At 51.0% G+C, this 13,165-nt stretch overlaps 1 protein-coding gene across 3 annotated transcripts in view; it reads left to right on the top strand.

Annotated features, from left to right (window-relative positions):
* The window catches only part of SIRPA (signal regulatory protein alpha), a 42,930-nt gene that overhangs the window by 12,698 nt on the left and 17,067 nt on the right, over positions 1–13,165 (top strand). For 2 of the 3 annotated variants that reach the window (XM_022592824.3, XM_089896642.1), the window contains exons 3-4: positions 6,281–6,634; positions 12,678–12,998. In XM_022592824.3, the coding sequence (XP_022448532.1) occupies positions 6,281–6,634; positions 12,678–12,998 (675 nt within the window). The remainder of the gene's footprint in view (positions 1–6,280; positions 6,635–12,677; positions 12,999–13,165) is intronic. The other variant, XM_022592825.3, reaches the window with a different exon arrangement.

The following is a 13,165-nucleotide window of genomic DNA, read 5'->3' as shown; positions in this document are numbered from 1 at the left end:
CTGAATGCATCCTGGGGACCGTCTGCCCCACCCAGGGTCCTGAGCTTCAGCAGGGCATTTCCAGGCTGGCTTCTTTACCACTGTGCCCTACGGCTAGCACCCAGTCAGTAGGTGCTCAGTAAAGGTTTGAGTCTCTGGTCAAGGGCAGGACCCTGTGCCAGGGGCCATGCATCACTTTCCCACCAGGAGCCAGATTTGAGGGAAGCATCTCCCCTGCCCTCCTTCCTCTCTCACCACCCTGTATGTGCCAGGCATGTTCACCACTGGGTACACTCACACACTTGGGTGCATGGACACACGGTGTACACAGACAGTGGTCTCCACACACGCTGGGCCCCTGCTCCCCAGCACTTAAAGCACACATACCCTCACATTCACACTCATGTATACACCATTTCCATCGCACACGTGCCCTCCCTGCGCGCACACACACACACACTTGTGCGCACATCCCGCTCCTATCCTCCCCTGCCCACACACATATTCTATGCACCCACATGCTCACACCCCTCCCTGATATCTGTCTGTTCACACCTTAGGTGCAGACAGACCCTCTCATGCCACCAACAGGTTCACACCCACATTCAGATACTCTCCTGGGCACAGTTCACGCCCCGCTCCTGCCCCTGGTCCCTGGTCCTCTTCTGACACACTTCTGAGCTGCACCAGAGCACGTTCCCGCACACACGAGCGTCTTGTGCACATGCCCACCCCTGCACATGTGTGTGAACACTTGGCGCACTTGTGCACTCGGGTGCCCACCGCTGCACCTGCCCCCTTCACCCCTGTGTGCATGCTCCCACCCACACTCCTGCACTGCACCCTCTCACACACAGACGTCAAAGACGCCAAAGGTAGCACCTGATGAGGTGCTGCTGTGTCGGGGGACAAGCCAGCAGCCCCCTGAGGATGGCCGAAAACGATCGAGGTCAGGAAAGGGGGATGCTGAGCTGTCCCAGCCGTGGGGGCCGCGGTGGATGCCATCTTGGGATGCTGAGCCCTGGGCACCGCCAGACCTCCGGCCATAGCCTCCCAAGCCCCGGGCTCCTTGAGTTTGTGGAAATCTGAGGGGTAACCTCCAGCCTGTCCCCAAGACCCCTGCCCTGGTGACCCACTGCTTCCAGGAGCAGGCAGGCTCCCATGCAAGTGGCAGTGAGCACCCATCAGGGAAAGGCTGGCTCTTGGGAAATGTGCGTTTCAGCTTTGCCTCTGCATCTTTATGAAGCAGGAGGAGTCACACCCAGAGATCACAGTGGCCCTGTTTCCCTCCCGGCAAGCTTCAGTTCTAAGTTGATTTGTTTGTTCCATTAGAAAAACATCCATGCTTATTTTTTCACTTCTGATGAAATTGTTTTCATCTTTTCTTAATCTCAAAAACTACACATGATTGTTGTATAAAAAAAAAATCAAATATTTTTCCAAGTCCAATGGTCAGGTTTCAGTCCCCATCTTATTTCATCTCTCGCACCCTCCTTGGCCTATTCGTGGAGGACAAAGTGGGCGTGGTGGGGGGAAGCAGGTCATGGGGAGGGGGCAGGAGATGGGGTCAGAGGTGCCAGCAGGAGTCCCTGTCTAAAGGGTTGAGGCTCAGTCCAAATGTAGCATTGGAGTTGTTTCTTTAAAGTCTATCTTGTCTGCTCGTGTGCAAGCCCCATGAGGCCAGGACACAGCCGTTCTGCAGCCCTGAGCTGAGGACCTGGCTCACAGCAGATCCTGGTAATTCATCACTGTCCAGCCATGCTGTGAGCTCCCTGCATCCTGTGGACAGAGTTCCTCGTACAACAAGTACACGGGGCAGTTCCACCCACTGTGCTGACTTCTTCCATTAGATAACTTACGTGTTTTATTTCATTACTTAATATTCTTCCAAAAGCAACAAATGTTCGCTACAAAAAAGAGAGAGAGACTTCAATATATTATTTGCTATAAAATAGAAAATATGCCTATCCCCGTGTCCACCCTGGTCCACGCTGGTCCCATTTCCCAGTCGTAACTTACCTCAACGTCGTGATGTTTATCATTCTAGGCCTTTTCTCTAGACGATTAGATCAGTCAGTCTGCAGAGGTTTATTGAGCATCTGTTCTGCGCCAAGCACTGTATTTTCTTATTACCAAATGGGATACTGTAAATATTCTTTAACAGGCATCCAGTTTAGAAAATCTGAAAATACCCAAAATAGAAGGAAAAAAAGGAAAAACCCATTAGATTCATGATCCAAAGAGATTCATGATCCAAAGAGAGTTGTGTTTTATAGCTTTGTATAGTACCTTGCAGTTGTTTATTTATACGTGGTTTTAGTTTACAATGTCATGATCCTACTGAAAGCAGTTTTCCTGCTTTTTTATTGCACAAGTAACACAAACAGAAGACGTAAAAGCAAAATCCCTTGCAAGTCTACTACTCACAGTTAATTACTACTAATCTTTAATATCAGATACACATTTTTTTCAAAACTAGAAGTTTGGGATCACACTGAAAACATCACTCAGGAACTGACTCTGATCTTCTAGTCTATTTCTGTGTCCATAATTATAATCCTTACATGTAGCCTTGTCATCATGTGAGTTCATCATCAGGGGATCAGCAGCCTCCTTTTCTTGGAAATTAGAATATTTCCAATTTTTTATTTTTATAACAACACCTGAATGAATGAAGCAAAATGTTTGCACATATCCTTAGTAACCTGAGTATGATTTTACATATTTATTCACTCATATTTTAACAACATCAAAACGTTGATCACAGTTATCTTTGATGGTATTCTATGAGATTATTATTTTCCTTTTATACTTTTTTGTTTCCTCTAAATGCTTTGCAATAAACAGATTTTATTTGCTAGCCACAGTATCATTTAAAATTATGCCATGCAAAAATTTCCAGACTGCTACAGTTTCACAGTGATGGTTTTTTATGGCTGCCTGTAATTCCATCTAGTGGACAGGCTACTGTTCACTTAACCTTCCTCTGTCATTGGCCACTTGGGTTTTTTCCCAACTTTTTCAAGATCATTACATGGGAACCCCACTCCATATTCGGGGTCATGTCCTCATGGAACAGCCCAGCAAGGGCTGGAGAACAGGTTTCACACCTGTGGTACCTCCTGCCACACTGCTTTCCCAAAAGGATGTGCCACTCTCCACTCCCACCAGCATCATGTGACGATGCCCAGCTGCCCTCCTCTCCCAGAGACAGTTCAGGCCGCTAAACCATCGCTTTCTCTGCCAGCGTGATGACCCCAGGCCCAGAACCACGGGAGTGATTTTTAACAAGGCCGATTCCCAGAACAGAACCTGCCGAGAAAAAGAAAAGCAAGCAAGCGAGGGAAAGACTCTGCTGGAAACACACACACACAAGCAGATTAAAATAATATTTGGCACTTCTGTCGCACTTTTAAAATTCTTCAAACGCTTTATAAACACTAGCTAATTAATTAAGCCTCCTAAATCTGGCTGCAGTTGGTAGAGAGAGCTTGAGAGGAGCTAAAAAAGGCGGGGCGGGGGGGGGGCAGCCCCACACAACTCCAGATTTTATTGTGGCCTCCTGGCTGTGACTGCAGGCCTCCGGCTGCACAAGAATAGCCCTGCCCCAGCCGCAGGCCTGGCTCCGCACGCACCTCCTCTTCTGCTCCCGCCTCCCTCGCCAGCTGCTGACTCACAGCCCTGTGCGGTGGTATTGATAAGGATAATAATAACCACCATTGATTGCGTGTCTATGGGCCAGGCACAGTCCCGGGCTCCAGGCTCGCCATCTCCCAGACCTGCCTGTGACAGCCCCTTTAACAGATGAAGAAAGAGCCTCAGGGAGAGGATTTGCCCAGGAGCAAGTGAAATCCCTCCTTCCTTCATTAATGCGTTCATTCAACGTGTATTTATCAAGGGCCCGGTGTGTTCCAGGCAGTGTTCTAGGTAGCGGGCTGGAAACACTTCCTTGTGGATCCTTCATCCTGCTTGGGGGGAACATGACAATCCAGAGAAAATCAAGTATATAATAATGTATCTGTGATAATAATGGGAACAGAAACTAAAGTTTAACCAGCACCTGTGCTGCAGACACTTATGTCCAACTGTGTCCTCATGACTATCTTGGGGGTGTGGATGCCAGTACCCCACTTTGTGGGTGACGGAGTGGAGGCCCAGGGAGGGCGGGTGCTGAACTGGCTGAGGGTGGACCGTGCTCTCCCCCAAGCCTGCTGGCCCCAGGGCCCGTGCTTCCTGCCAGTGGCATTTCTAGTCCAGTCTCCAATGTGGAATGCAGCCCTTTGGGAGTGGTCCTGGCTGGATGCTCTTGGCAGCTGTTGATGCTGCCTGGGATCTCTCGAGGTCCCTGCCTGCCCCTGTGGGCCTCCTCCGTGTGCCTCTCACACACCTGGTCAACAGTTCTACCCCAAGCCCCTGTCCTCTGCAGACAGTGGTTTCTTCCCTGCACCGTGAGGGTCAGGCTGTCCTCAGGCTGCCACTCTGCATTTCCACTCACTGGCCATGAGAAACGGGCAATCCCTGGCACGGGAGTCAGGGCTGGGACCACAGGAAGGGGATGAGAAGCCTGTCCCGAGGCCCTGGGCTTACCTGCAGTGAAGGAGTCTGTGGCTGGGTAAATTCACAAGGTCTCTCTCCAGCTCAGCCAGAGGTGAGGGGCTGCTCGGGGCGTCAGCTGCAACCCTGGCCAATGTACAAGGCAAGGCGGCCTCGGTCAGGACAGGACAGGGTCACATCAAGGGCCAGTGGAGCAACCAGGCAGAGGCCAGTTGGCCCATCTGCACCTCTGCCAGGCTGCTGCCACTCCGTGTCTGTCTTATTCTCTCTTCCCCCCGCCTCCTTCTCAGTCTCTCACTCCATCTCTGTCTGTCTGCCCCTCCCTCTGCCCGTCTCTGTGGTTCTCTCTCTGTCTCTGTGTGTGTGTGTATGTGTGTGTTTCTCCAAGGTCTTCATGATCTGTCCTTTCTGCCCACCCCGCACCTTGTTCAGAATCAAGGCCCTGGCTGCACCTCCCTCCGAGCATCTACAGCACCTCTCACAGCATCCTCACCAGGCCTGTCCATCTTCCTCCTGTGTCCCCCTCCCTCCCAGCCTCCTCTACTGGGAGTCCCTGCTCATGTGCCCCAGTCCTCTCCAATATGGGGTTCGGGTCCCTCCCCACCGCCAGCCTCTAGGACCCCTTCCAGCTGTCCAGCCTGGGAGCCCTGGAGGCCCGACCTGGGTCCAGCCCCTGTGTGTCCCAGCACCCAGCCTGGGCCTGGCCTGAAGGAGCATCAGCGAGATCTGGTGGGAGTGAAGTTTGAGCAGCTGACCCTCCTCATTTATTCATTGTGTGATGGCAATAGCTTCCCCTGTGCCCAGCTTGGTGCTAAGTGACTTCTGCGTGTGATCTCATTTTCTTTTCAGAACACGCAGGGGCCTGGGAGTGGTCTACCCATCTTGTAGACGAGGAAACTGATACTAAAGCACTGCATAATCAGGTCATGGGTGAATAAAAAGTGAGCCAGGTCTCAAACCAGTTCAGATGGCTCCAAAGACCAGACCCTTCTTTTTGACACTGTCCTGGCCTAGGCATGTTGTTTGTTCCTACTAGAGATCCATGGAGACGGGCCCATAGTAACTGACAGATAAGGAGACCGAGGCTCAGAGGGCAGTAAAGGGACCTGCCCAAACTAAAGGTATCAAGCAATATCAAGTGTGCAGTTATCGAGCATACTCACAGGCCTCCCTATGGGATCTTCACGGTCGCCTGAGTGATAGCCAAGGTCACACAGCAATAAGCCTTGAGCCGGGACTCACACCCAAGTCCTTGTACTTCACAAGTCCACGGCCCGGACAAGCCCCAACTGCTGAGTACTTTCCCAGGGCCTGCTTCCTGAGCCAGACCCAAAGCACAATCTAAACTCCTTATAGAGCCCCCCGCACACCATGGTGCCACCTACCTCTGAGCCTTTGCCCAGGCTGCTCCCCCTCTCAGGAACACTGTGCCCCTTTCTTTATTCCTGGTAAATTCAGATTTGAATTGAGAGCCCAGTTCAGACATGACTTCCAGAGCAGGCTCAAGTACTCAAACCTACTCTCTGCCACATCATTTAAGCTCTCTGTGCCTCACTTTCCTCTCTTGTATTAGGGTCTCACGTTACAGGCTCATTGTGCAGGTTACATGTGATACACGTGCAAGGTGCTGAGTTCAGGTGTGGCTCATGGTGCACTAAGTTAATGAAAACTGTTGTTGATAAATAACTGAGAAAACCTACAGGATCACCTAAGGGTGAATAAGTAACTGGATTGTGTTTCCCTCCAGGAGTGGCAGGTGAGGACGAGCTGCAGGTGATTCAGCCTGAGAGGTCAGTTTCAGTTGCAGCAGGAGAGACGGCCACTCTGCGCTGCGACGTGACCTCCCTGCTCCCCGTGGGGCCCGTCAATTGGTTCAGGGGCACAGGGCCAGGCCGGGAGTTAATCTACAGTCTCAAAGGAGGCCCCTTCCCTCGAGTAACAACTGTTGCAGATACTACAAGGAGAAACAACATGGACTTTTCCATCCGCATCAGTAACATCACGCCAGCAGACACCGGTATGTACTACTGTGTGAAGTTCAAGAAAGCAAGCCCTGACGTGGAGGTTAAGTCTGGACCAGGCACTCATCTCACTGTGAGTGGTGAGTATGGCCTGGGTCTCTTTTGTCCCCCTGGTCTGTGACAACAAGTCAACAAGAATGCCCTCCACCCTTTGAGAAAAAAGAAAAAAAAAAGGATCAAGTGCTGCAGTGGGTGTTTATATCACGATCTGATTTCACTCCCTTCTACAGATCAGGGAGACTGAGGCCTGCAGAGGTCGTGCTACTTGCCAAAGGCCCCACAACTGGTAAAGCTGGGAAAAGTCTGGAACCCCAGTCTGCCTGGCTCCACAGCCCTTGCCTTTTCCATCCCGTCTAGCCCTTTGGTTCCAGGGATGAGGGAACTGAAAGTCTGAGCGACTTGCCCCGTCATAGCCCAGGTATCACCTCCTGCCTCCAGAGAGTGCTCCCCTCAATGTGGCTGAGTCTTCTCTTTATTCAGCACCTATTGAGCACCTACTGTGTGCCAGGCCCTGCTCCAGATGTTGTGGAAGCAGCAGTGAACAAAGCAGACAAGGCTCTTCTCCCGTGGAACATATGTTCTCTCCCCTTCCAAAGAGAAGTCTATCCATGGCAGGGTTTCTTTATTTCCTCTTCAGAAACATCACACTGAGAAGAAATTCCTAGAGGCATAGGTTCAGTGTTTACTCTGACGACCCGGGCTAAAGGAGATGCCCAGAGGTTGGGTGTTTCCTGGGGGTCTGTTGGGAAAACCCTCCTGTGATTCAGGGACCGACTCACAGAGTCACTGAAGGCTCCCAGCAGAGCTGTGTCATCTCAGAATGTCCCTCCCCAGGGAAGAGCTTCCCCATGTGGGTGACTTAGGGGCTGCCCCATTGAGGTAGCAAAGGTGCTCATTTAGAGTTTTCTGGCAAGGACCCTGGATCCTCTTCCTAACTCCTGAATCCCGGACTGTGACACAGGGAGGACCTTATACACCATCCAGTGCAACCCCCAACGTACACATGGGGAGCCTGAGGCCAAGATGTGACAGGGACGTAGACCGCAGTCACATGGTCAGTGAGGGAATCCTTCCAGAACCCAGTCTGATTCCAGGCCAGACTCCTTCCTGCACCACCATTGGAACTGGTTTCATGGAAGAGCCTGGCACATAGAGGGAACAAGATTAAAGCTCCTTGAATTAACCATTGAACAGGGAGCCTTTTCATAGGTTTCCCCAAGGTTCAGAACGCCCCTCACATTCAGGCCCTGAGGCCCAAGGTGACTGGGAACCTCTCCCTATTTTTAGCCACAGTTCCCTCATTCCATATCAGCACCTGGAGCTGCCCAGTGTTTCAGCAACTGCAAAGCACTCAGCATATGGAGACAGCGTCTGTCAGTCTTTTGTTGACAAATATCAAGTTGTTCCCAAACCTAGGATATTAGAACAGCACTGCGGTGGATAATCTTGTCCTGCATCACTCTACTCAAGTGGGAGATACCGCTGGAAGTGGCATTTAGATCATGGACTATGCGTATTTTAATTCGTGTGGATATTGCCAAATTTCCCTCCTAGATGTGGTAGCAATCGAATCTCCCCATTACCCCTGGACATAGGGAAGGTGCCTTTATCCTGACTTTGCAGCTATTACTAAACTTCCCAGGTGGTGGTTCCCTTGCTCAGCCAATCACAGCTAGTAAGTGGCTCCACCACCACTCAGATCTGCTGCCTCCCAGGAGGCTGCTCGTCCTCTTCCCCAGGCCGCCTGCCCAGAGGATTCCCTGGATAAGAAGGGAGTGAGGGGAGGGGACCAGGGAACAGCAGCCTGACAGACGCTGAATGTTCCTCATGGCCTTTTCTCCCTATAACCAGTGCTCAGAAGGAAGGGCTGTCTGTTTTCCCTTCTACAGATAAGGACACTGAGGCTCAGAAAGGGATGTGGCTGGTGAGCAGGTAGGGGAGCCAAGACTGAACCCCCAGGGCCCTGACTCACACCCTGCTCTCTGCACCCTCACAGTGCTTGTCAAAGTTTAGAGGAAGCTTCAACCCTCTCCTATAAAATCCTGTATTGTTCTGTTCTTCAGTAATAACTATGAGAAAAAGTCCCATGTGAGAGGCAGGACTACCTTTACAAGCAGATCAGACAGATACTACAGTGTCTCGTGATGTCCTGAACATGTTCCTAAAAGACACACTTAAAAGCACCAGGAATCTTTTTTCCACCATTGTTGCGATCTTGCTTCTTCACTAGGCCTCATGGGGGAGCAGCTCTGGGAAGTGTAGCGTGGACAGCACAGAGAGGGGCCAGTGCAGTCCCAGCAGCACCATGCACGCCCATTCCTGGCTCTGCAGGCTGAGGATGAGGAGGGGGAGGTGCTCCCTAGAGGGCGCTGGGGGCCCCGCGTGAGCAAGAGTTCATATTCTAGACTCAGGTGTCAGGGGCCCATGTCTTCCCTTGTTGCTACAGGGTCCCCAGGCCTGGGCACTCAGAGGCCACTCCTCCCTGTGGTTGCTTGAAGTCAAGAATCTCAGAGGGAAAAGGGGAGGGTGGTGGTCAGTGTGGGGCTTGTGAAGGTGGGGCGCTTGCTCTGCTGATGGCCATGAAAGCTTGGAGGTGACAGGAAACACTTCTGGGACACAGTGGGCGGGTGAGGAGACAGTCCCTTCATTTCTCTCAGCCTCAGTTTTCTCATCTGTAAAATGGTGATCATCATGGTCTCCTTTCAGTAGAGTTGGAAGGATTTGAGGTGCTCTGTCTAAATCACCAGCACAGAGTAGGGGCCCCCCAGTCGAGGTGTTTTTTCAAGGCTGTGACCCAGTTCCCTGTACTGGGCCCCATTTCCTCACGTGTAGAAAGAGGATAATCACACAGCCTTTGCATTATGTCCTGAGGGTACAACGACCTGATGACAGGACAGCCCCTCAGGGAGCGATGGTGCTGGCCTCCCAGGCTGTGTGATCTTGGGCATATCTCAGTTCCCTCTAGTCCTCAGTTTCCCCATCTGTGCAATGGTGGTAATCACGCTACCTTTCAGGGGTCTGTGATGACTGAAGAGGATCTAGGAAGCCCTGGATGGAGTGGGTTGGGTGTCACTGAGCTCAGTGCACAACAGTTGAGAGCCTGGGCCGAGCCCCCCCTGCCTGGGCCTCCATCCCAGCTCTGCCCCGTCCCGGCTCTGGGACCTCTGACAAGTCCCTCCCCACACTGGGGCTCAGTGTCCTCGTCCATCAGTGACAGCACCGCCCTTACAGAGCTGCTGCAGGGACTGAATGAAGGATACATGTCAAGAGCTTAGAGCAGAGCCTGGCACCCGGAACGTGTTCCACCAACGTGAGCTCTGATGTGCTGGAGCCAGAGGACCTCGGATGGGTCACTTTCCCTCCAGGACTAAGTACAACTGGAGTTGGGGTGGGGCTGGGTGCCTTTCAACCTCAGCTGCTCATTTGAATCACCTGGGAGACAGTGAAGAGCTCCCGCGACCCTATCCGCACCCTAGAAATTCTGATTTAATTGGCCAGACGTGGGCGTGGGCAGGTGAGTGTTTTAACTCCTGTGGAGGTTGCTGATGCCCAGCCAGGACAGAGGAGCCCTGATCTACATGTCCTCTGAGGTCACAGAGGGAAGGCTGTGGTTTTTCCCTGACAAAGGTGGGTCCCCCGTGGTGCCTGAGTTGTAAGAACAGTTCTTCCGGGTGTGGGTGCTTCAGAATAGTCCAGGACAGTGACAGCTTTTAGGAGGCCCAAAGAAGTCAGCCTGAGTGGAGAGTCAGAGACACCTCCCCAGTGAGCTCATCTGGGCTGAGAGGGGCTTCCTGTCCACTCAGACCACCCTGTTCAGACCCGAGCTTCATCTCTGGGGAAACTTTCCCATATTTTAAACACGTGTGTGTGTGTGTGTGTAAACAGGTGCTAGAATCCCTGTAGACGCTCTCTGCTCAGCCCAGAGCCCTCCTGCCTCAGTACGCCACAGTGACACTGACCAAGTCTAACGTGTTCCCTCCTTTCAAAATGCTTCCAGCTTCTGTAAAGGGCTGACCTGCGGGAAAATGCCTATGATCCCTTGTGTGTTTTGAAAGCCGGTTCCCCCAAATTTTTCCCTGAGGGGATTATTTTTAAAAAGGGGGAGAGAATCATAATTTGGTGGTTTCCTGCTCCTTTATTCATGTGGATTTTTCATGGCAACTGCAGGGAACAAGATTTGAGACTTTTCTTGTTTTTTCCATAATACTTTTGTTTTGCCTTCTTACTTAGAGAATAAATACATAGTTTCAGACCTAGGAATGACCAGATCTATGATTAAGATGTTATTGTATTATTGATTAAGCAACTATATGCCAGGCTCTGTGTCTTACATACATCCTCACTCATCTTACCAAGTGGTGCTTTATCCACTTTGTCTAGAATCAGACACTGAGGCTTAAGAATAAAGATCAGAGACCCTAAAATCAGTCAGTCCTGTGTGCAGTGAGATGAGCTCTGACCTTTCCTCGCTGGGTGCCCTTGGCCAGCTGCATCCTCCCTGAGCCTTATCCCATAAATGGGGCCACTCTCGAGCTTCCCTCTCAGGACTGATGTGGGGAATGAGAGAGCTGAGGTTCCTAGAGGAATCAGCCCAGCACCAGGCTCCCCAAAACTCTCTATAAGTGCTAACTGATCACAGTGTCTGCTCCCTTTACTTACGTCCAGGATGCTGGTGTTTTTATGACTTGATTTATTCAAGTAACACCTCCTTACTATGTCCTCAAAATGTCTGATGAGTTTTAGGAAGCAAGTTAAATATTTACAAATGCAAATATTTATAATAGTTGCTGTCTGCCAACTTTTACAGGAGGTATTACGTAATAACGAACAATTTGGAAACACCCTAGAGGACCCTTCTACAGGGAGAAACTGCCCTCACTTTTTTTTTTTATATATATAAATTTATTTATTTATTTATTTATGGCTGTGCTGGGTCTTCGTTTCCGTGCGAGGGCTTTCTCTAGTTGCGGCGAGCGGGGGCCACTCTTCATCGCGGTGCGTGGGCCTCTCACTATCGCGGCCTCTCTTGTTGCGGAGCACAGGCTCCAGACACGCAAGCTCAGTAGTTGTGGCTCACGGGCCTAGTTGCTCCGCGGCATGTGGGATCTTCCCGGCCCAGGGCTCGAACCCGTGTCCCCTGCATTGGCAGGCGGATTCTTAACCACTGCGCCACTAGGGAAGCCCTTGCCCTCACTTTTGATTTGCTGATTTGTGTACATTTTCAGGACACAAGAGGCGCTTCTGCTGCTTCATAGGCCTGTGTCTATGTCTCTTCTGATTTAATAACAATTAAGAAATTAACCACCTTTGGTTTCTTAGCACTCAATGATCTTTGTTTCAACCTAAAACTGACCCAGGAGAGGAACCGAGATTCAGAAAAACATCCCTTTGCTCCCTTCCTTTCAAATTCAAGGATTGGCACATTAGTCCTACTGGAATATTTGTGGAAAGAATGAAAACTATGCAGTAAATTCATAGATACCTGAAGGGACAGCTCTGGATATAAATACAGTCTGGGTTAAAGAGGGATCTGTGTTTGTTTAATTTTGAGAATCATCTTGTGTTTTACTCATAGCAAAAATGCTCCCACTGCCTGATTTAACCCTCGCTGCAGCCTGGGAAGGGTAATGCCTGCTGTCCCCTTTCACAGATGAGGAGCTGGGAGGTGCCATGGCCACACCTCTCGTTAGACGGCCAGCCTGGTTCAGCTTCCATGTGGTCCCGCTATGACCCCGCTTCCCCTGCATTTACTTCTGTGAACACTTCTCCGAACTTACCTAAGTTTTCCAGGGGGAGCCCAGCTAGGAACAGTTAATAGGAGAGTAAGACCAATCAGTACTTTTGTTCCTTTGCCCAGACTGGTGGGAAATCACCTGGCAGATGTAAGAAGGTGGACTTTGAACTCAGGCCTGGAATTCGATGTCAGCCCTGCCCCTGGCTCAGAGTCGCCTCTGGGAACCTGTGTGTCTCCCCTGTCAGTTGAGCATGATGACACTGCCCTCCCAGAACTACTGGAAGAGTTTAAAACATAATATGTGTGGTGGTTCTTAACTGTGTCACACTTTTATCATTAGTGATGATAATGACAATCATGTTCATCATTTATAACTGTTCCTTTTGTAGCCAAACCCTCTCCTCCTGTGGTATCAGGCCCCGCAGTGAGGGTCGCACCTGAGCAGACAGTGAGCTTCACCTGCAAATCCCACGGGTTCTCCCCCAGAAACATCTCCCTGAAATGGTTCAAAAATGGCAATGAGCTCTCAGCCTCCCAGACCAACGTGGAACCAGAGGGAAACAACGTTTCCTACAGCATCTCCAGCACAACCAAGGTGGTGCTGGCCCCGGGGGATGTTCGCTCCCAGGTCATCTGCGAGGTGACCCACATCACCCTGCAGGGAGACCCTCCTCTTCGTGGGACAGCCAACTTGTCTGAGACCATCCGAGGTAGAAGCCCCTCACGCCAGCCTAAGCCCACACCTGCCCTCAAGGCCCCAGCCTGTTCCTCCTCCCTGCTTTTTGCTCCAGGCCTCAAATTGCCTGGAATCTACTTCCTGACAGTCCTGCCCCATCACCAGGCTCCTAGATGAGCTGGTCACTAACTACTGTTTTAA

This window comes from Delphinapterus leucas, chromosome 15 (genome assembly GCF_059928025.1).
Source record: "Delphinapterus leucas isolate spDelLeu-1000000601 "Yukka" chromosome 15, BTC_Dleu_Yukka2, whole genome shotgun sequence".
NCBI lineage: Eukaryota > Metazoa > Chordata > Mammalia > Artiodactyla > Monodontidae > Delphinapterus > Delphinapterus leucas.
Note: the sequence above shows the minus strand (reverse complement) of the source record. Positions and strands in the feature narration are given on the sequence as shown.